Source organism: Balaenoptera ricei, chromosome 5 (genome assembly GCF_028023285.1).
Source record: "Balaenoptera ricei isolate mBalRic1 chromosome 5, mBalRic1.hap2, whole genome shotgun sequence".
Taxonomy (NCBI): Eukaryota; Metazoa; Chordata; class Mammalia; order Artiodactyla; family Balaenopteridae; genus Balaenoptera; species Balaenoptera ricei.
In genome coordinates, this window is record NC_082643.1 from 48,409,192 (window position 1) to 48,431,363 (window position 22,172).

General features: G+C 41.5%; 1 protein-coding gene across 2 annotated transcripts in view; it reads right to left on the reverse strand.

The window, feature by feature from the left end:
• Nucleotides 1–22,172, reverse strand: part of ANXA3 (annexin A3) — a 55,577-nt gene that overhangs the window by 17,878 nt on the left and 15,527 nt on the right. For both annotated transcript variants that reach the window (XM_059922791.1, XM_059922792.1), the window contains 4 exons: nucleotides 15,955–16,042; nucleotides 11,128–11,222; nucleotides 8,354–8,467; nucleotides 4,780–4,870 (listed from right to left, as the gene is read on the reverse strand). In XM_059922791.1, the coding sequence (XP_059778774.1) occupies nucleotides 4,780–4,870; nucleotides 8,354–8,467; nucleotides 11,128–11,222; nucleotides 15,955–16,042 (388 nt within the window). The remainder of the gene's footprint in view (nucleotides 1–4,779; nucleotides 4,871–8,353; nucleotides 8,468–11,127; nucleotides 11,223–15,954; nucleotides 16,043–22,172) is intronic.

A 22,172-nucleotide genomic window follows, 5' to 3' on the forward strand; every position in this document is an offset into this window, starting at 1 on the left:
CAGCTTAAAGACCACATTCTCAGCTCTCCTCTTGGCAATGAAACGTAGGCAGACCTACGTGACATTGCTGGGAAATCTCCTTAATGAAGGCTCATGCCAATCTTAGTCCCTTACTCCATCCTACTGCCTGGTGTGTAGATTGATCCCTGGAGCTTGGGCAGCCATCTTGGTCTATGCAGGACTATATCTGAGCGATGGCATAAAAATAAGCAGGAAGGGGCCTGGGTTCCTGAAAGTTCTGAGGCGCTGTCATGCCAGTCCTAGAATTGCCTATCTCCAGACTGCTTCTACATATGAGATCAATAAATGTTTATCTTATTTAAACCACTGTTATTTTTCTGTTTTATTGACTCTAACCCTAATCTTAACGCATACAGTTAGAATGTGTTATCTGATAGCTCTCAAAAGTAAGAAAGCTTCCTGAAAACATACTGTTTCCCCATAACAAATGCCAACTGTGTGTTTGCACATTTTAGTACTGAATAGTTGTAGCTCCTTTTGCATAGCCTGTGATGTGCAGTGTCCACTGAATTTTACATCTCTGTTCTGCTCCACCCATGGAGTAGTGATTCTCTTCGAGCCACTGTATACCTGGATGCAGCTGACACCAGGTGGCTCTCTGAACTCCACCTGCATCACCCTCAAGACCGCTATAAAATTAGTCATATGAAAGCTTGTCCTTTCAAATCAGTAAAAGACAACTATAGAAAGTGATGTGAGATTATCTAATAGCAAGAACTGTGTTGAGAGAGAAATTCTTCCAGCGTGATTTTAATAAGTCTCTTTTTATGAAATCTATAATTTTCCAGAGCAATTCAAGTAAACAAAATCCACTATAAAGACAGATTATTTATCTAAGTAATAATAACATTTAGTAGGCATCACTTTCCCTAATAGTCACGTTATTGTTACATCTCTCCTTCCTTCACTCTATGAAAAAAATTCTTTAGTTTAAAAATATCAAGCCAAAAAAATGAAGCTCTCAATTGTTAGAATTTGGGGAAGTACTTTATAATTTTAGAATTATCTACATGAGTCTCACATAGCCTCCCACGCCTCTCCTCTACCCCAGGTATTTTGCAGGAAACTAGACTAAACATATGAAAATTATTTCGATGCAAGTTGAAGACTACCTTATGCATTTTGAGACACAACAGGGTATAGAAAAACGGATACAATGTTTTAATAGTGCAGAAGCTGAACTTAGAGTTCTTGATCCTGATTCAATGTTCTCTCATGCACCATTAACTTTAGAATACCGGAAAGAGTCCAGAATTTAGCTCTCTATTCATTTAGGTGCTACTGTATCATTGTAGTGTGTGAGCCACTCAATATGCCTGGTCCTTTTACGAGGGTCAAGTTGAGAGGTCCTCTGATGGATTTCTAATGCATGGGTCACCATTGCACATTACATGATGCCATCACTCTTGCTACAGTTGACTGCATCAGGGCTGGCATCTGCCTATAAGTGGCCAGCTGTCTACAAGGTGACCTGGTGGGAGAACTTTGCCCAAAAGAAGGCTCTCTACTAGATAGTGCCTTTCTGAGCCCACTGAATCTTCTCTTAGGGAGTGAGATGTACAGAATTTTTTAAAATTTATTTATTTATTTATTTATCGCTACATTGGGTCTTCGTTGCTGCACACAGGCTTTCTCTAGTTGTGGCGAGTGGGGGCTACTCTTGGTTGCAGTGCACAGGCTTCTCATTGCGGTGGCTTCTCTTGTTGCGGAGCACAGGCTCTAGGTTCGTGGGCTTCAGTGGTTGTGGCACACGGGCTCAGTACTTGTGGCTTGTGGTCTCTAGAGCACAGGCTTCAGTAGTTGTGGCGCATGGGCTAGTTGCTCTGCGGCATGTGGGATCTTCCCGGACCAGGGCTCGAACCCGTGTCTCCTGCACTGGCAGGCGGGTTCTTAACCACTGTGCCACCAGGGAAGCCCCAGAATTTTTTTAAAAGAGTAACAAAGAAGTGGAAAGACCCCCAGAAATAAGACACAAAACACAAGTCAAGAATAACAGCCAGAAACCATGGGCAAATAGAAACCTTGAGTAGACAAACGTCATGTGGTAAGGGAAGAGAAGTTTCTTGGTGGTGTCAAGAACAGTAGAGGCAGAGAGGGAGGGGAAAGAGTTACTAGGATGAAGATGCGCACAGGGAGCAGTGGACGTCTGATGCTGAGGGAGTGACTAGACAGCTGAGTCCCTAGCTGTGTCCTGAATCTCTGTACAGCTCGGCTATACCTGATTGAGACTATTTCCTTCTTTTACTTCTTGTGTATCATGAATCCCTACTTACCAAGGGAACCTAGATGCAGTTCAATTCCTTGTAGCCTTAGAGAACTTAACTCACCCAGATACCAGAGCATCTGGTAACTTTGAACAATGACCACTTGTCATATTTGCAAAACAACAGTCCTAAATGCTAAGACATTCACTTGGCTCTTAAGATCCCAGATCTCAATCTTAAGGATATTCATTCAATGAATATTTGAATTTATCCCCCACTGTTCTGGGCACTGGAGATATAGCAGTGAGCAAAAATGACAAAAATCGCCCCCTTCATAGAGCTTACATCCTAGGGTTGTTTGTACATAAATGCTGAACTCCAGGGAGAATCTTGGGGCCAGTCAACTCATGGAGCGGTAACTCTTCTAAGAAACCCAAGGAAGTAACACAGCATCTGGGGGTAGAGCCCCTGGATCTGATGATTTTTTTACATGTACATCTTGTTGAACTGAGGGAACCAAATATGTTAAACACCTACAATGTACTCATTTGTGCCCATTATTAAGCAATTATCTCATCTACCCCAAATTTGCCCTTCTATACCTTGCTTGGTGGAGCTGGGGTTGGGACTCTGCAAATAACATTTCTCTTTCATCCCCCACCCTCCACCTCCCTGTCAGTTTCCACCAATGGGGGGAGTAGAGGGAGATGAGATGGAAGGCAGGAGGAGGAAGGAAGGACATGCTGTCATTGGCTTGTGATTCACATCAGTGTCAACCCAGTGACAGGCTTTCACCCTGACAGCAGCAGTTGGCTCCAGGCTCCTAGAACAATCACCTGTTTACATGCCCATGGAGGTAGTAGCTCCAGCTAGATAGAGGCCCTTCCCCTTCACAGAGATCTGAACTCCAGTTCCTAGGGCCTCTCCTCTGAGCCCCTGAAGTACCAACACCAGAAAGTGGTGCCCTCCTCTGAGCTTCTAGTTTCTGAAAATCCCAATCTCTTCCTTTGTCGTCCCAGCCTTGAGGATTATACCTCTGAGCTGTGTTTCCGTTTTGCCTTTTCAGTCCTCCAAAAAGGTACTTAAGCAATTCTCTACATTAAATTCGCTCTGTTAAAATACCTAGTGCATTTCTGTTTTTCTGACTAGACCTCATTAGCATACCAACAATAAAACAGTCACTTACCTATCATTGAGGTATTTACCTTCTAATGGAAATTTCTCAAAGTAACCTCTTTATCACCCATCTGGGGGCCGGTATATCCCTTTTTTGGACCTTTCCTATTGCAGAAGTTTCCTAATACACAGCTGGCCACCCTGATACAAAAACATAGACACCATGGCTCCCTTAAGGTACTTGGAGGTGGTGACAGGGAGAGGTTGTTTAATAAGAATTGGGCTGGTCTTTGTCCCTGGCTCCTGGAAGCTAACCTCTAAATACTTACAATTTCCCCAATAATAAGAATTTCATTGTTATTCATGGAGGGGCCCCTGAACCACACCTGAGTTTATGCTAACAAGATGACTCCGGATGGGGCTTGGTCACACCAGAAAGACCAACCAATGTGACTAAAGGGTTAAGGCTTTGAGCCACATGATATCAGCCTGACATCTAGCGGGAGGAGGGTACTAAAGATGGAGTTCAGTCACATGGCCAGTGATGGAGTCAATCATGCCTGTGTAATAAAACCCTGCACACCACAGATCAAGTGAGCTTCCCTGGTTGGCAGTTATATATGGCTGGGCTGGGAGGGGGATGGATCCTGAAGACATGGAAGCTCTGCGTTCAGGACCCTCCCAGACTTTTCCCTATGCATCTCTTCACTCCACCAGTCTTGATTTACATTCTTTATAGGAAACCATAATTGTAAGTATAGAGCTTTCTTGAGCTCTGTGAGCCATTCTAGTGAGTTATTGAACCTGAGGGGGTAGTAAGAATCTGTTGCCATTTGGTCAGAAGCGCATGTGGCCTGGGAACACCTGAGCTTGTGGCTGGTGTTTGAAGTCAGAGTAGTTTTGTGGGGACTGGGCCCTTAACCTGTGAAGTCACCCTAACCGTGGGTTGTTAGTGTCAGAATTGCATTGCAGGGGCTTTCTACTTTTTACACAGCTAACAGACTCTTAGGGCTTTAGCTAATTATACTGAAGCCACATGTTCAACACATCCTCTGAATGGTTCATCTAATTTCCCACCCCAAAAATCATGAGTGGTTTTTAACACATAATATGAATATACAATGATATGAGTGTCTTGCATTGATGAAAATGGTTGATTCAATTAAGCAGTGATTGCTGAGAGTGAAATCCACTATAGCTGTAATGTTATAAATGTAAAGCATTAATGCCATTGTTATGTAGCAGTTCCTAGCTCAGATCATATTAAAATTTTCTTCAGAAATCCACAGTCCTTAGCCCATTTTAGAATGTGTCTTCCTTTTTACGGTCTTGCCTCCTCAAAACCACTTGTGAAGAAAGATTGGTGGGTTTCTGGGAAAAGCAGCATTGGCTCCTATAGGTGTGAACAGGGGTAAAGGTAAGCAGAAAATAAGATCACCTGTATAGTAGGCTTGGCCAATCTCCTTCATCTGCCTGCTTGTCCTGGTGGTTAAGATTTCAATCAGTGCATCTTCATTTGTTCCCGTGCCCTAAGAAGAAAAAGGAAATCTATTTTTAGAACACTTTAAAAAAAAAACCTAGTTTCACGCATTGCAGTCTTAACATCTTGATTTCTACAGGTGAAAATAACAGTTTTTAGTCAATCAACATAAGGCCCTCTATTGCTCTAAAGTGGTTTTCTAATTTTCCATATATTTTAGTATTAAAATAACATGAATCATCTGAAGTTAACCAATATTAAGCTTCTAAAGAAAATGTCCTACTCTACTGTAAAACTCCTTTGAATAATTCCAGGAAGAAATATTATAAAGGGAAAGCCTATGTCATTCAGTACCAAAAGTGAGCATTCAAATATGTCATTGTATTTAGAAAGGGCTCTGCAATTCTTTTGAATGAGTCCATACTTGTACCAATGCACTTGGTTGGTCAGCATGGATCCTCCTCTTCATTCAGGGAGATTTTTAAAGCCTCAGTAATGTATGTCATGAGCCTAGTTGGTTTGGGGACTAGGGCTTCCTGAGTCTTGGTTTATACTGAGGTCACTGAATCACACTGAGACTTCAACAGAAGCCATTTACATTAGGACTTGACCAAATAAGGCCAATGTAGCATAAGAAAAGAGGCTGAATTCTGTCCCTCTGTGACAGATTCCTAGTTCCCCCCAATAGCTCTCCTTTTCAAATTACTTATTTATTTATTTCGTTAGTTACTTATTTTTAAATAAACTTTTTTTGGTTGTTCTTCTTTTTTAAAATTTTATTGGAGTATAGCTGATTTACAATGTTGTGTTAGTTTCAGGGGTACAGCAAAGTGATTCAGTTATACATAAACATATATTCATTCTTTATCAGATTCTTTTCTCATATAGGTTATCACAGATTATTGAGTAGAGTTCCCTGTGCTATACAGCAGGTCCTTGCTGGTTATCTATCTTATATATTGTAATGTGTGTATGTTAATCCCAAGCTCCTGCTTTATTTTAGAGCAGTTTTAGGTTTAGGGCAAAACTGAGAAGATCCAGTATCTCTTTTATCTTCCTTGATTAGTCATAGAACCCCCATTTTTTAACTTAGCACAAAGCTAACCAAATAAAGACCATATTTCTCAGCTTCCCTTAGAGCTAGGTTTATCCACATAACTAAATTCTGATCGATGCAATATATGTGAAGCATCACGTACAATTTCAGAGAGTCCTTAAAGAGAAAGGATGAACACGTCTTTGTCTCTTACTCTTTTCAGTTACTGCAATAAAGATATAATGGCTGGATGTTGAGCTGCCATCTAGCCAAGAAGCGGAATCTACAGGCTGAAGATGGCAGAACCTCAAGCCTGAAGGTCTGATAATGATGGTGCCACGATACCCAGCTCTGGGTTGCTTCCTTTGGAATTCTTTTACATAAGACGGAAACATTTCTAATCCTTGCTGGCGAATCTAATTCTTACCATTTCACCTGCTCAACTGTCCGCCACGTGGCAGCCATAGAAATGCACTGCTGAGATTTCATGTCAAGAGAATATACTGCCAAGAATGTAGTTAGCTGGCAGCCTCCAACTGCCACACCTTTGGATCTGTCACACAGTTCACACTAAGGTCATGCTCTCTCCAGGCTGCTCTCAGCCATGACTGCGCATGGAAGGGGAGCTGGAGCTGGGCCATTCCTGCCCCATGTAGGACCCTCCAAAGGGCACCCTTTGCTCAGGGGCTCCCCATCAGCTTGCCGTGGCTTTCTTACAGCAGCACTACAGACTGAGGCTCTTCCTATCTGAGCCTCCCTCTCTCCTTTCACAGGTGTCAGACCTGTATTGCAGTCAGAAGTTTCACCCCACCTACCCTGCTCTGTCTTTTCTTTATCCTTCACAAGGATTTCCCCCAATAAATCTCTTGTACATTTAATTCCGTCCTGCCATCTGCTTCTTGGGTGCCCACACCTCTTCCACAGAAAAGAAAATATCTCCTGTCTCTGATGGGAAGGCAGAGCCTTGCTTCAGACCTGGACTCCTTCCTTTCCCTCCTTCCGGTCAACAAATATGTTGGGCACCTATCTCATTGCAGGTTTTCCTCTAGGAATAGAGGAGGTTCCTCGAGTGGTGAGGTTCCCTGATATGACGGTGGTTTGCCTTTTAATTGGATGGAAAAAAAATAATACGTAAATCAACAGAACACCAAATACGTAAAATACCAATATGTAAAATACCAAAAATTTAACAAGATAATTTTAGATAGTAATAGATAGCAATTTAAAAAATTAAACTGAGTGAATGAATAGAAAATATCTGGAAGAAAATCATTCCTGAGGGAAAGAACGTCACATATAAAGACCTCAAGATAGGAATAAGCTGAGAATGTCCAAGGAGCAGCGAGAAAGCCAGTACAGCTACAGCACTGAATTGGGGTGGCCGGCAGCAGAGGAGAGGGTGTGATGATCAGTTTTATGTGTCAATCTGGCCAGGCCACAGTCCTCAGTTATTCAATCAAACTGTAATCCAGTGTTGCTCTGAAGGTATTTTGTAGCTAAAGTCCATTATCAATTGACTTTAAGTAAGGGTGAGTACCTTAGATATTCTACGTGAGCCTAATTCAGTCAAGAAGCCTTAATTAAGAGCAGAGCTGAGGCTTCTCTGAAAAAGCAGAAATTCTACCTATGGGCAGGAGCTCCAGCTTGTGCTAAGAGTTCCAGCCTGCCCTACAGATTTCAGATTTGCCTAGCAAGCTGGATAATCGTGTAACCAATTCCTTGCAATCAGTCTCTTACTCTATACCTCCTGCCTACTGGTTCTGCTTCTCTGGGGAATCCTGACTGATACAGATAGAATTTTAAAAAGCCGTAGAGATAGACAGGAGCCAGACTCTGTTGGGTGATGAAGGTCATGATAAGGAGTTTGGATGTTCAGTAGTCAAAACCATTGGAGATTTATGCAGGTGAATAGTATAATCTGATTCTAAAAGTAACTTTATAGAAATAATTTTGGCTATTCTGTGGTGAATGGATTTGAGGAGGGCAAAAATAGAGGCAAAGGGACCAGTTCCGGGGATATTGATATGGTCCAGTCAAGAGATGATAGTGGTTAAACAAGAATGAAAGCAATGGATCTGGAAGGAGGGACATGCACACATTTTTGATGGACTCTGGAGTGGAGCTAATGGGCTTGTTGATAGATTTGGGAGCTTTGAAGCATGAGAGAAGGCAAGGGATCAAGGATAGTTCTAGGTTTTTGACCTAAACAATGGGGTTAATAATGGTGCCGTTGACTCAATAACAACAAAATAAAGAATTTGACACCTCAGGTCAAAAAACAAACAAAATTAGGCTCTGACCGTATCCTTTCAGGCCAGGAACATGTGGGCTTAAGGTTCCACAACTGCTTCCCATTTCAGGGTTTTCTACTAATTGGAGAGCACAGAATCTCCAAATCCATCACATTTACACCCATATCTCAAGTGTGCACCAGAAGAAAGTCACTCTTTCTGATAATCAAATGCTGGGCAGAAACAGCTTGTGTAGGTCTCATACCTTCATGGATTTCTTCAGCTGTTTCGCATCAAACACTGCCGGTGGGGTCACAAGGGCCACCATGAGACACTTGAAGTGGCCAGAGAGATCATCCTTCAAGTCATCTTTCAGTTCCTAAAATTAAAAAAAAAAACCCAAAGAGAAAAGTATGAAATACTTCTCCTTTCTCTTCCTCCAAAGTCACCTAGTGAAAGACGAACATGAATGTATGAATTCAGACAAAAACATGCCCATCCACAGGAGATAAACAGAAATGGTGAAAATATTTCTATGGATATTAGTCTGCATTTTATGTTCACTTCCAAAATGTTCTGTTTTATAGACGGTTTTCTGAAGGGAAGCCAGTGGAGAAGGTTCTCTGAGGGCCACAGATAGGAACTGTGTATTAAAATGCATTTCCCAGGCCCTTGATGCTCTCAATGCTTGGGTTGGGGTGAGGGAAGAGGAAGGGGAGGAGGAGCCCCATAATTCACACCCAGCTTCACTGGGAGGTGCTCTAATCCTGCCTTGCTTCTCGGTAACTGCCAAAGAGTTTTGAAGGGAAAAGGGGAGGGAAGACAGTGCTTGGTCATTTGCCTCTGGTGAGAGCGTGGAACTAGGAGGCATCAAAAGCAGTTTTCTGGCAACAACAACAGGGGAAACCCGAAATGTGGTAATAGGGGACCTTACTTATTGATGCTCTCCTTCAGCAGTGTTTTCATACATTACATAAGTACGGTCCATCTCCTCTGCTTGAAGGCAAGTAACATGGTTTCCATTTTTAATATCCAAAGGAGTGTTATTGAATAATTATTTTTCCTGCTCTTGATTATTTTCAGCCCTGAAACAGAGGCTGGAAGCCTCCCAGACTGCTATGACAATGTGGGTACAGACCAACATCTTCCATGACACTTGGGGGCCCAGCTGGGGCATGCTCCTGCCGAAACAAATGGGATGGAGCCACTGTAGTCATCACGGGGTGTTTCCTCTCCAAATGCTAAATTCCACCCCCATCTGTCCTCAGCCCAAGCCTTTCCAACTGAATCTTACTTCACATGCTCTCATTCTGTCCCACTGTGAGACATGGTTGTCACCCTTCAGCTCCATCCTTCCTCCATATTTTGGAAATCCTGAAAGGCCAATGGATCACTCACAATCCCTGTACATGAGTATGCTGCCTTGCCCAGAAGCTTGGCAATTCAGTTAAGTTGACAAAAGTTTATGGGGCGCCTGCTCTGTGTTAGGCACTTAATTGGTGAGTTAGACACAATCCTTACCCCTAGGACGTTACTCCCCAATGAGAAAAACAGAAATAGTCAAAGTTAAATTTCAACATAATATATTAAGTATCTAATAAAGGGAACACAGAGAAGGGTGTCTTAATGGAGCCCAGGGGCTCGGAGAACACTGTCAGGTGATGCCTCAGCTGCCTTGGATGGTCACTACACACTCTCAGTTCTGGACCCAATAGCCTGATTGGTTTGTGTTTCCACCCTTTCCCCTACACAGTTCATTAGCCACAGAAGCTAAAATAATCTTCAAAAAATATAGATTAGGTTATAGTATTTCCTTTCTTATAAACCTCCAATTGTTCCCTATTGCTCTTAGAATAAAATCTAAACTCTGCACCAAGACCCCAAGGTCCAGCATGTCCTAAGCCTCTCTTCAACCTCATCTCTTCCCTCTGTCACCCTTTACTGTCTACACTCCTGCCATATTAGGACTCTTCCTGTTTCTTAAGTACTCCCAGCTTGTTTTTGCCTCAGGGCTCTTGCATTTGCTGGACGTTCTGTCTGAAATGCTCTTCCCCAGATGAAGCAGAGCAGAAGCCTGAGTATTGTTTAGTCTTCATTGAGAGTAAGGTAACAACCTGTCACTGACGTTTCTTCACCACATGATCTAAAGGAGCCATTCACCAGTCATTCTCTAGCATATCATCCATTTAAATTCTTTCATAGCACCTACCAATATCTGAATTTGTTTTATTTATATATTTATTATTTTTCTAATAGAATGTTAGGTCCATTAAAGAGAGGCGGCTCTGCTTTTTATTCCAGTGAATCTCCAATGTCTAGAATATCTCCTGACCTAGAGTAGTACCCCACTCCTGACACACAGTAGTTTATTACTGAACAAATAAACTGCTTGGAAAAGACACACAAAATGTTCTTGAATAGTTCTTGTATAGTTTCTGGTACTGAAGAAATATTCATCTGCCGAACAAATTAAAAAAAATATCAGTCTATAATTACGTAAACATATTAAAGTTGGAAGAGAAATTAAAGATCATCTAAGACAGGATTTATCAGATAATTGATCAGATAGTTCTTTATTGTGGGGGACGGTCTTGTGCACTGCAGGATGTTTAGCAACATCCCTGACCTCTACCCACGAGATACCAGAAACATCCCCCCCCACCCCCCCCCCACCCCCCCCCCCCCCCCCCCGCCACCACCAGTTGTGATAATCAGAATGTCTGGAGACATTGCCAACTATCCCCTGGGGAGCAAAGTCATTCCCGGTTTATAGCCACTGATCCAAGGCAACTCTCCTTATTCAACAGGTGAAGACCTCAGATAACTGAGGCCCAGAAAGATCAAATAACATGTCCAAGGCCATTCAGACAGTTAAGGGAAGAGACCAGGACTCCTATTCCCGGCTGTTGACTGGATACACAGGGTACTTTCTGTTACACTTGGCCTGAAACAAAAGATCCGTGGGCACAATCATATGGCAGCAGCCTCGATCCATTAGTGATTAGCCCTTTACTGCCTGTTATGTTAATGAAATCTTACCTTTCCATATGCTGCTTGATATTCCTTAGCAATCAGCTGCCGCTGTGCATTCGACCTCTCAGTCAGAATGCTAATGAGCGTTTTCTCATCGGTTCCTAAATGAAACACGAAAATAATTGCATTCACCATGAACTCAAATATGCTTAATATCTGTTGTGAACAAAAGAAAAATGATTAATGGTCTGAAACAAATGCAGAGAGGAAGGCATTTTAATTTTTAATTTCCAGGTCTTACCAGGTTGGCATCTTTATTTCTTTGATTGCCTGGCTTTTGGAAAAGAAAATTAACTTTATTTGGATAGTTTAGGGGGAAGAAAACCATCATTGCCCAAATATTCCCATCCGTATATCAGACAGAGGAAGTAGCACAAAGAACATACTGCTTTTTTTCTTTTTTAATTAATTTATTTATTTTATTTTTGGCTGTGTTGGGTCTTCGTTTCTCTGCGAGGGCTTTCTCTAGTTGCGGCGAGCGGGGGCCACTCTTCATCGCGGTGCGCGGGCCTCTCACTAACGCGGCCTCTCTTGTTGCGGAGCACAGGCTCCAGACGCGCAGGCTCAGTAGTTGTGGCTCACGAGCCTAGTTGCTCCGCGGCATGTGGGATCTTCCCAGACCAGGGCTCGAACCCGTGTCCTCTGCATTGGCAGGCAGATTCTCAACCACTGTGCCACCAGGGAAGTCCCATACTGCTTTTGAAGTAGGGTTTTTCATCCTTCTGAGGTTCAGTTACTGTCTTATCACCTTTTATCTTTCTATCTCCATATTTGATATAAAAAGTCATTTTTTTTCCTCTAGAATAAAGGAACTGACATTTATCAAGAACCTACCACATACTAGGCACCTTTTATTCATTGTCATAGTTAATATTCACAGGGACCTGGGCAGTAGGTATGATTAAGCTGTTCTAAAGATAAAGACACTAACATTTAGAAAACTTACCTCACTTGCCAAAGTCAGGCAGCTTTTAAGTGGCCCAGCAAGAATCTGAACCCAAACCTCTTAATCCAAAACGTTTATTTCTATCAGTGGTCCATACCTCTTTCAGGCATTTCAGACCCATATACTTAACCACCTGTTGTAAGTACATGTAAAGGGCTGATGCTGGCCTGCCTGAAAACAACCTCCAGGTCACTATTTTTTTGGTAATTATAGTATTAAGATAATGTAAGAAGTTGTGTCTGCTCCTTTGCGGTAGAGGACTGCCCCTGGGTTGGGGGCTGTGAGTTGGCTTCTGTCTTGGGCCTGCATGACTAGAATGGTATAAAAGATCCACTGGAATTCAAGGCTCAACTTCCCTGTGTTGAGGTGACCCACACACACCTTGGCTCCACACACCCATGGCAGTGGTACACACTCTACGTGAATGATGGGGCAAAAGAAACAGTGTACTTGATTAGCTGCTGGGACTCCTGGTGACAGATGTTGCCCCACTGGGTCTTTGGTCTTGTATTCTTCTGCATAGTTAAGTAAACAGAGCTAGATTAACCCTCATTGTGCCCTGTGAGTCTGATTATCAACTTGGACCTATAAAGGTATCTGAGTTGGTCACGACTAGACACCTCCAACTACAAGTATCTCAAACTCAGTTGCTCCAGGTTGGATTCATTCTATTTCTTCTCTAACTTTTCTTTCATCCTATGTTCCCTCACCAATGACACCACTATAGATGCAGTCATCCAACCAAAGATCCTGGGAGTCATCCTAGACTCCTTTCTCTTCCTTACTTTCTACATTGTAACAATCACCTGCATCTCTTGGATTTGTCCTCTTCTCTGCCACTGTGCACTCATCATATTTTACCTAGAAACTTCAATAGCCTCCTAACTTGACCCCCTTATAATTTATACTGTATATTACTGCCTAAGTAAATTTTTTTTCTAAGTAAATTTTTTTAATGCATCAGATCATGTCAGTCCCTTGGTTGAAATCCTAATGATTCTCTGTAACCTTCAGGATGAAGTTTAAGCCCCTTAGCTTGTGCACCAGTTAATTAGGACCTAGCTCCCACCTCATATTCTAATTTTCTACCCCTTCTCTGCATCTCTATACCCTTTGCCACTAGACTCCAGACATAACTAACTACCCACAGTTACATGTAGGTTGTACGCCAGGCAATTTCTCCTCTCTTATTTCTGCACATGCTCAAGACCAGAAATTAAACCAAGATGTCTCATGGTTCAGAGGCTGGATCTGACACGTCCCTAAGGCAAATGCCACCATGACGCCTGGTTTCAGTGTTGGGAGTAGTGCTTACAAACAAAAACCTCCTTCTCAAAGTGGGCCTGGGGGCTTCCCTGGTGGCGCAGTGGTTGAGAATCTGCCTGCCAATGCAGGGGGCATGGGTTCGAGCCCTGGTCTGGGAAGAGCCCACATGCCGCGGAGCAACTAGGCTCGTGAGCCACAACTACTGAGCCTGCGCGTCTGGAGCCTGTGCTCCGCAACAAGAGAGGCCGCGTTAGTGAGAGGCCCGCGCACCGCGATGAAGAGTGGCCCCCGCTCGCCGCAACTAGAGAAAGCTCTCGCACAGAAACGAAGACCCAACACAGCAAAAAAAAAAAAAAAAAAAAAAAAAAAACAAACTGGGCCTGCAAACCAAAATGTGTAAATTCGTGAAGAAACATAATGTTAAGGAAGAAAGACAAGCGATAGAATTTAAAGACCATTAATTCATTCAAATTGACATTAACTTCATGGAAAAGTCTATTCAACCCTGTGTTTAAATAGGCAATCAAAGAGATAGACAAAGAAATAACTTTCATTTAAAAATAGCGATGAAAAAAAACCTAAACAGGCAGAAATACAATAATATTACACTGATAGTAATAGTATAATTACTATTATGAACCTTAATAGTATAATTCATGGAACTTTACAAACTGACCCTCAAATTCATAGGACAGGGCAAAGAGCCAAGAAAATCTCTTGCCCTACTAGACACTAAGTGTCATTATAAAATAATAATAGTAATTATGACAATGTTATGTTGAGACAGTGAGAGGCAAACAGACCAATGGAATGTAACAGAGAGCAGAAAAATAGCAAAACTTATAGGACAGCAGTGGCATTACAATCAGTGTGGAAAGGATGAACTCTTCAATTGATTGCACTGGGACAATTACATAGCCACTTGAGATAAAATAAAATTAGATTTAAATGCCATTCACAAACATTAATTCCAGGCAGATTAAAGATCTCAGTGTGAAAAATAAGATTGTAAAATTTGGGGGAGAAAATACAGGAGGATATCTTTATGAGCTCATCATAGAAAAGACATAATAAGTACAAATCATTACAAAAAATATTGGTAAACTTAATTTCACTAAAATTTAAAACTTGTATGTGATAAAAGTTACTGTAGCCAATATTAAAAGAAAATTACATTCTTGGAGAAGGTATTTTCATAGCTTGTAATTTTTTTAAAAAGTTTTGTATCCAGAATTTATTTTAAAAAATAAATTTTAGGGCTTCCCTGGTGGTGCAGTGGTTGAGAATCTGCCTGCCAATGCAGGGGACACGGGTTCGCGCCCTGGTCTGGGAAGATCCCACATGCTGCGGAGCAACTAGGTCCGTGAGCCACAGCTACTGAACCTGCGCGTCTGGAGCCTGTGCTCCACAAGAGAGGCCGCGATAGTGAGAGGCCCGCACACCGCGATGAAGAGTGGCCCCCACTTGCCGCAACAAGAGAAAGCCCTCGCACAGAAACAAAGACCCAATGCAGCCATAAATAAATAAATTTTAAAAAAATTTTTTTAATTTTAAATTAAAAATTAAAATTTTTTTCTTGCCAAGCACAAAGAAGACAACCCAACTGAAAAATGGATAAAAAATATGGAGGTGTAATTCATGGAAAAAGAAGAAAATAAACAAGAAAGGATGCTTAACTGCATCAATAATGGGGGATGGGGAGGAGGAAGGAAACAGATACAGAATGAGGTACAATTTTAGACCCACTCAATTGGAAAAACTGAATAGGATGACCGCAGCAAGTACTGATGAGAATACGGAGAAAGAGGAAGTCTCATATATTGCTGGCTGGAATACTAATTTGATATTTATTTGAGAGAGCAGTGTGGCAAAATTTCTAGTTAATCTGGGGATGAACATTACCTTCAACCCAGACATTTCAACCATTATATTCTAGAGAGGTGCTAGCAAATGTGCACAACAAGACATAAGCATGACTATTCAATGCAATATTTTTATATTGTAATAGAAAAGAATTGTAGGCAATTTAAATATTCCCTCACTATTTCCATCTTACAATGTGATAATTCAATAAACTATTCTGCAGTTAAAAATTAATGAACTAGAGCTAAACATATCAACACGGATAAATCTCAAAAACATAATGTTAAGGGACAAAAAAAACAAGTTGCAGAAGAAAACATACAGTAGGATTTCAATTTATACTGTTTGAGCCCATGCACAACAATATGTACATACATATGGAGTACAGAATTAAAAGTTTCATGGGAATAAATTCTAATTTAGAATGCTGTTTATCTCTAGGGAATGAGGTGGGAATGAGATCCAGGCAGAATCGGCAGGGACTGTATCTATAATGATTTATGGAGATGATGATGATGATGGTTGTTGGTAGCAGTGATGGTCACGGTAGTGTTTAATATTAAGTAAACATGGCAAATATTAAGATATAATAAAACTGGGTTCCCTATACTTTTCCGCGTTATTTCACAATTTTTTAAAGTACCTTATAATTTCTCTAATTGAGTAAGGCAACTTGGGCAACCTGAACCCATGCATTTTTAGCTTTAACTTCGTGATGTGCTTCAACATTAAAAAAGGAATTGCAAAGCATCACTCACCAATTCCTCTGATTGCCTTATGAATCGCTTCAGCGTCCACTGATGCGCTAAAGCCGGGATAATCTCTCATTGTCCCTCGGTGTCCAACCTAGAAGAAAATATCTGACAATCTCACTAATCCAAAGTGACATCTTTATTCATGTCACATACGCATATTCCCATATGCCTATTGGAAACACACAACAAACCCATAATTTGCACACCTTCTTATCACTTCAGGAGTGGTTCAAGAGAGACTCCCGACCCCAGATATGCAGGCAATATGACAGCTACCACATTTATAATAAGGCCTCTCCTTTTCTTCTCTTGTGTAACAAATTGAAAATATAAAACATTCATTCTTTAGAGCAATGAATTGTGTTAATCATGGTGATTCTGAAGAACACTTGCTTTAAAGTGATATCTGCGTGAAAGCAGTGAGAAAGTGGAAATTTCCTACATCCTCTTTTTTCAAGTGATACTTCAAAGCTCTTCACTGTATCTCACCTAGAAGTAACTGCGGTTTATAGACTTCAAGATGTTTTAATTAATGTTGACCATTGTCCTTGGGAAAACCTACACCAAAGGATCCATAAATGAAAACCCCATTAGGACTGTCTGTTCTTAAGCTTTGTTTAATGGATGTACAATTGTGGCAGATAAATTCCCTTCTGAAAGCTCCACTGACATAGGTCTTCAGGAATAGCATGGAAGTAAAAAATGCCATGATACTAATTTTAAGCACATAAACTAGAAACTTGTCAGTAAGCTGAGAAAGACCATCCTACAGAAGGAATAAAATATCTTAAAACTGCTTAAGAGAAATTGAGAAAAATCCAAGTAAACATGTACTTATATGGTACTTCCTAACTCTGAATAAAAGTCTGTCTCTACAGTAACAATGTTTTCTTTCTAAACTGATGTTCCTATCCTATTACTGAGTAATATTGGCTCTGTTGTCTTGTGTTAATATGGCTTCATTTAGGCTCTCCTGAAGTGTTTAATATTTTCATGAAAGGACATTATCTTGTCACATTAAAGTGAAAGGAAAATTAATGTTCTGGCACAGTAAAAAATGATAGTCTGTTGATTCAGTAGATTGGATTGAACAATTTATTTCAATACAATCCAACATTGTTTCATCTTAAAGTACCTAAAATAAAGTTTTGATTCTAAAAAAGTAATTATAACAAGTTAGAAACTAATTGTGAATGTGCCTGATCTAAACGACCTGTAAGAAATCAGTCACTTCAACATAATCTTTGGAGAATTCTCTTTCTTCAAGGCTTAATAAATATTTTATGGATTCACACAGCCAACTGGCTTCATTTCAGTTCCATTCATTTATGAACTTCCGTGTTTATCTTATCTGTCCACCTTCCCTGCCTGGCATTTTAGAAGAACCATCACAATATTGGAGCATTTGAGTGCTTCGTGCCCAGCACTGCGGCGCCTTTTTTTTTTTTTTAATTTATTTATTTTTGTTTATTTATGGCTGTGTTGGGTCTTCGTTTCTGTGCGAGGGCTTTCTCTAGTTGTGGCAAGCGGGGGCCACTCTTCATCGCGGTGCGCGGGCCTCTCACTATCGCGGCCTCTCTTGTTGCGGAGCACAGGCTCCAGATGCGCAGGCTCAGTAGTTGTGGCTCACGGGCCTAGTTGCTCCGCGGCATGTGGGATCTTCCCAGACCGGGGCTCGAACCCGTGTCCCCTACATTGGCAGGCAGATTCTCAACCACTGTGCCACCAGGGAAGCCCCTGTGGCGCCTTTTATACATTAACTATAACCTGCACAACAGCACCGATGAATGAGTAAGAATGACCCATGTCACGTATAAGACACCAAGATTTAAGGAGATTGGAGAATTTGCTCAAGTCCACATAGCTAGTTAAGCTGCAGAATTTAAAAGCAGTTCTGAACATTGCAGCCCATTCCTAGTCTGTCTTAAAACGTAGTCTTGGTACCACCTGGGCTGATTCTTTTGTGAAATAAAATTCATATTTTATGGCAAGACAAGAAAAATTTAAACATAAACATTTTTTTCTGCCCTTTGGCCTCCTCTCTCCCCTCTGCTGTGCACTGTGTATCTGCATTATTCATCGAATAAACCTCCCCGTTGGCAGGAATACCTGCTCAGCCATAAAGACAACATTCTCCCAGCACCAACAAGACAACTCCTTAAAAGATGACATTCCTTCTTGATCATGACCCACCACTTTGTACTTGCAGATCTGGATTGTGTGAACTGTCAATAATACGTCATTTAATGGACGGCCCTCTGTCTCAAAAAACTTATACAACTGTGCTTTGACTTCTAGAGGGTGGAACAGTTCTCAGAGCTTTCTGAGAGGCTGTTCCTGGGTCATAATCCTCAATTGGGTTCGAATAAAATTTTCCATTTCTTTCTTAGATCGGTTGATTGATTTTTCGTTGATTAAAATGCATATGACCAGGCCCTGCTCTAGACATATGGAATCATGGTCTTTAGAAATGAGGTGTTAGACTGCACATGTTTTAGAAGCTCCCCTGGTGCTTCTGGGCCATGCAGATATTCACATGGCTGCTTTTGAATACAAAAGACAAAACTGTAGTCAGACTCTAATTATCCATGAATTATGAAAACTCAGGGTTTCCATTCTAGCTGTGACCTTTTCACTGCCCTCTGCTACCTATACATCAAAATATGCTGAAATTCCAATGCACAAAACTAGAGAAGGATGAAATTCCCAATCCATTATGCAACTTGCTACCTAGTAAGAATTTAATGGGGAGGAACTACTTGTTTGAATAAAAGGAAAAAACTACACACATACACACACACACATATACACACACACCTGTGTGAAAAATGGCACGGGACTTCTGAAATGGAATCTTAGTGAAATCTTTCAAAGTGCTTCGGTCATTTAAATGAGCAGTATATTCATTTGAAAGACTTCACTGCCCAAAACATTCCGAGATAAATATATGCCTTATGAAAAAAAATCTTACAGTAAAAGAAATTAATGGAATCTTTTAAAGTAATACATGTCAGGCAGTGAACAAGGTGCTTCACAGACATCTTATTCAAACTCTTACCGTGACCTTAAAGAGGGGGATTTTATTATTTCCATTTAAAAATGGAAGAAACTGCATCTCAGAGAGATTATTTGCTTGACATAACTCTGCTACTAAGTACAGCCCCAGAATTTGAACCCACTTCCTTGTAACTAAAATGCCTTGAGGTCTCCACCACATCATAAGGCCTCAGGAAATTCCATATTAGTGGTTCTCAAAGTGTGGTTCCCGGAGCAGCAGTACCAGCATTGCCGGGGAACTTACTAGAAAGCAGATTCTCAGGCCCCACCACAGTCTTACTGAATCAACAACTCTGGGGCTAAGATTCAGGATCCGGGTTTTCACAAGCCCTCCAGAGGATTCTAATGCGCTAACGTGTTTGAGAATCACTGCCCTATTTCGTTCTTAGCTGCCCAGAAAACCAAAACAAAATCGAGCAAACAAGCCATAGATTCTTTTGTGGGCGTGGAATAAGAATTTGATGATGAGCTCATTCTTGCAGGAATGTTGGCATTTTTACAGCCAAACCAAACTGCTTGCATCGCCTGCTCCACTGCAGGCTTAATTCTTTGACATTTAAATTACTAATCAATACTTAGCTTATCTCTATGAACCCTACTACCCTAACAAATTGTCAGCGCTAGTGCAGGACATCACATGAGTACTTGGCAAAGTCTTTTTTTTTTAATCATGTTTGATCAGATTTCCATCCACATCCCTTAAACACATTTAGTTGCTTTTCTTTTCTCAAACTTGACCTTCAGATGCCCCCAAAGGGAACATGATCCTGAAACCAGTTGGAAAATAAATTTACCACAAGGAATGTCCAAATAAAGGGAGGAAACAACAGGAGCTCTTTATATTAATAACAATTGCTGCTACTCACTATTTGCTAAGCACGTTTCCTGCATTAGCTCATTCAGTCCTCACAGTAAACTGATAAAGCAGATATAATAAATCCTATTTGCAGATGATGACTAAGATGTCGCCCAAGTTCTCACAGGCGGCAATTGGTCTGTCTTTGCTCTTAATGACTAGGCTAGGATGCATCTTTCTTCTTCATGCCTATTTAATTTTCCCTGACCCTCTAAAACTATCCTTCAGATGTCAGTCATAGCCCATGACACCTTGAAGCCACTGGTGTGGCCAAGCCAGGCCTGGGGAGCTGTCTGCCACTACCCCTGAGAGACGCCAGTCTGTCCTTGACTCGGGAAAGTCAGTCATATCTATTTCTTCATGAAAGGACACTGCGTTTGCAAGAAGTCAAACATTTATATTCAGAAGAATGTAGGAAAGAGAAAAACACAGGGTGCCAATCCTGCTGACAAGGAACATATTTAAAGCCAAACACTCCAGAGCAAGAATAGCAGCTGCTGCAGGTACGTTTTGAAGGTGAGGCAAAGCCAAATCCCGCATCACTTCCTAAAGCCCTGGAAAGGCCATGTCCCAAAATTAAGCTTTCAAATCAGAGCCTCGTATAAACCTTCAGGACTCAGGAACTCTTGAAGAGCCAGGGAGAAATGATCACTCTCTGCTCAGTGTCAGAACAGTCTGCTGGGTCATGAGGATTTAGGATAAAAGGAGTAGACTAAAATAAATAAAAGGATCAAAACTTGGAAAATATAAAACTTCTCATTCAATTTTCCAGGAAAAAGTGGTTTTCAAAACCAAAGAAAGTCTACTATAAAAGGCCCTGAAATAAATACGGTCAAGTGAGGCAGGTGGCATGGGTTGAATTATGTCCACCCCTACCCCTCAAGAAATGTTGAAGTCCCAACCCATAGTACTTCAGAATATGACCTATTTGGATATAAGGTTTTGGCAAATGTAATTACTTAAGATGAGGTCTTAACTAAGGATGGGCCCCTAATCCAATATGATTGGTGCCCTTAGAAGACAGCCATGTGAAGACAGAGACATACAGGGAAATTGTGAAGGGAAGGTGAAAGCAAAGATTGGAGTTGTGCAGCCTCAAGCAAAGAAGCACCAAAGATTGCCAGAGAATCAGAAGCTGGAAGGGGTGAGCAAGGATCCCCTACAGGTTTCAGAGGGAACATGGCCTGGCAACACCTTGATTTCAGGTTTCTAGCATCCAGAACAGTGAGATAATAAATTTCTCTTGTTTTAAACCACCCAGTTTGTGGTACTTTGTTACAGCAGCCCCAGGAAACCACACATCAGGGAAGAAGCCAGAGAAAAGGCTTGGTAACCACTCAGGTCCTGCAGGGCAAAGGGTAGCGTCGTTTTCTTTTCCCTCAGGCTGGCAGTGATCACTGCAGACAGAAGGCTCCCATCACCACCGCAGGCTCGCTCTCCACCTGGGGCCAGTAAAGAGAAGCAGGGCGTGGGGAAAGCAGGGATTGGCAGCCTCAGGGATGCCTGACAGGAGCAAGAATGCCATTATGGCTTTGTCTGCATGCATCCAAGAGGTTCAAGGGAGATGTCTGCATTTCTTCCTGTGCTCACTCAAAGGAGAAAATACCCACACTTGCCAGCTTTTCTTGTTCTGATTTCATCAGGGAAGTCCCAGAGCCAGAGCACTGGAATGTGATAACAGAGGAGGGTGTTGAGCTGGAGTAGAAAGATGAACGTGATTCAGAAATTAGGGAAGATGGCGACAAACAAGCGATTTATGTTGTGTGTCCATAAAACACAGATTATAATAAAGAGAAACCCAGATTCCTTAGAAGCATGTGTCACTCAGGGTTAACCCAGCCAGACCCCTGCCTTCTTTTGCCTCCTGGGCCTCTCCTTTGTTGGCTCCTCCCCTTTGGCTGACATCTATAAAGTAGGTTCTAAAATGGAAAGTCTCTTTCTCTTTTCTTTCCCGCTACTCCTGCTGTGGGTTATTTCTGCCACTTCCCCTTCTATATGCAGACAACTCCCACAGCTCTATTCCCAGCCCAGACTTCTATTTTGAACACTGGTTATATCTCATGTATCAACTCATTATTTCCTTTCAAAATGATTTCTTCTACCATGTATCAGTTACATGGTACTTACTTGTGCTTTATACATATTTGCCCATTTAACCCTCAGAACCCATCCTATTATGATCCCATCTTACAGGGGAGAAGACTGAGGCACGGAGAGTTAAAAGACTTGCTGATAGTCACATAACTTACCTGCGGCACAGCCAGGATTTGAACCCAGGCAATCTGGCTCCAGTCTCTGTGCTCGTGCC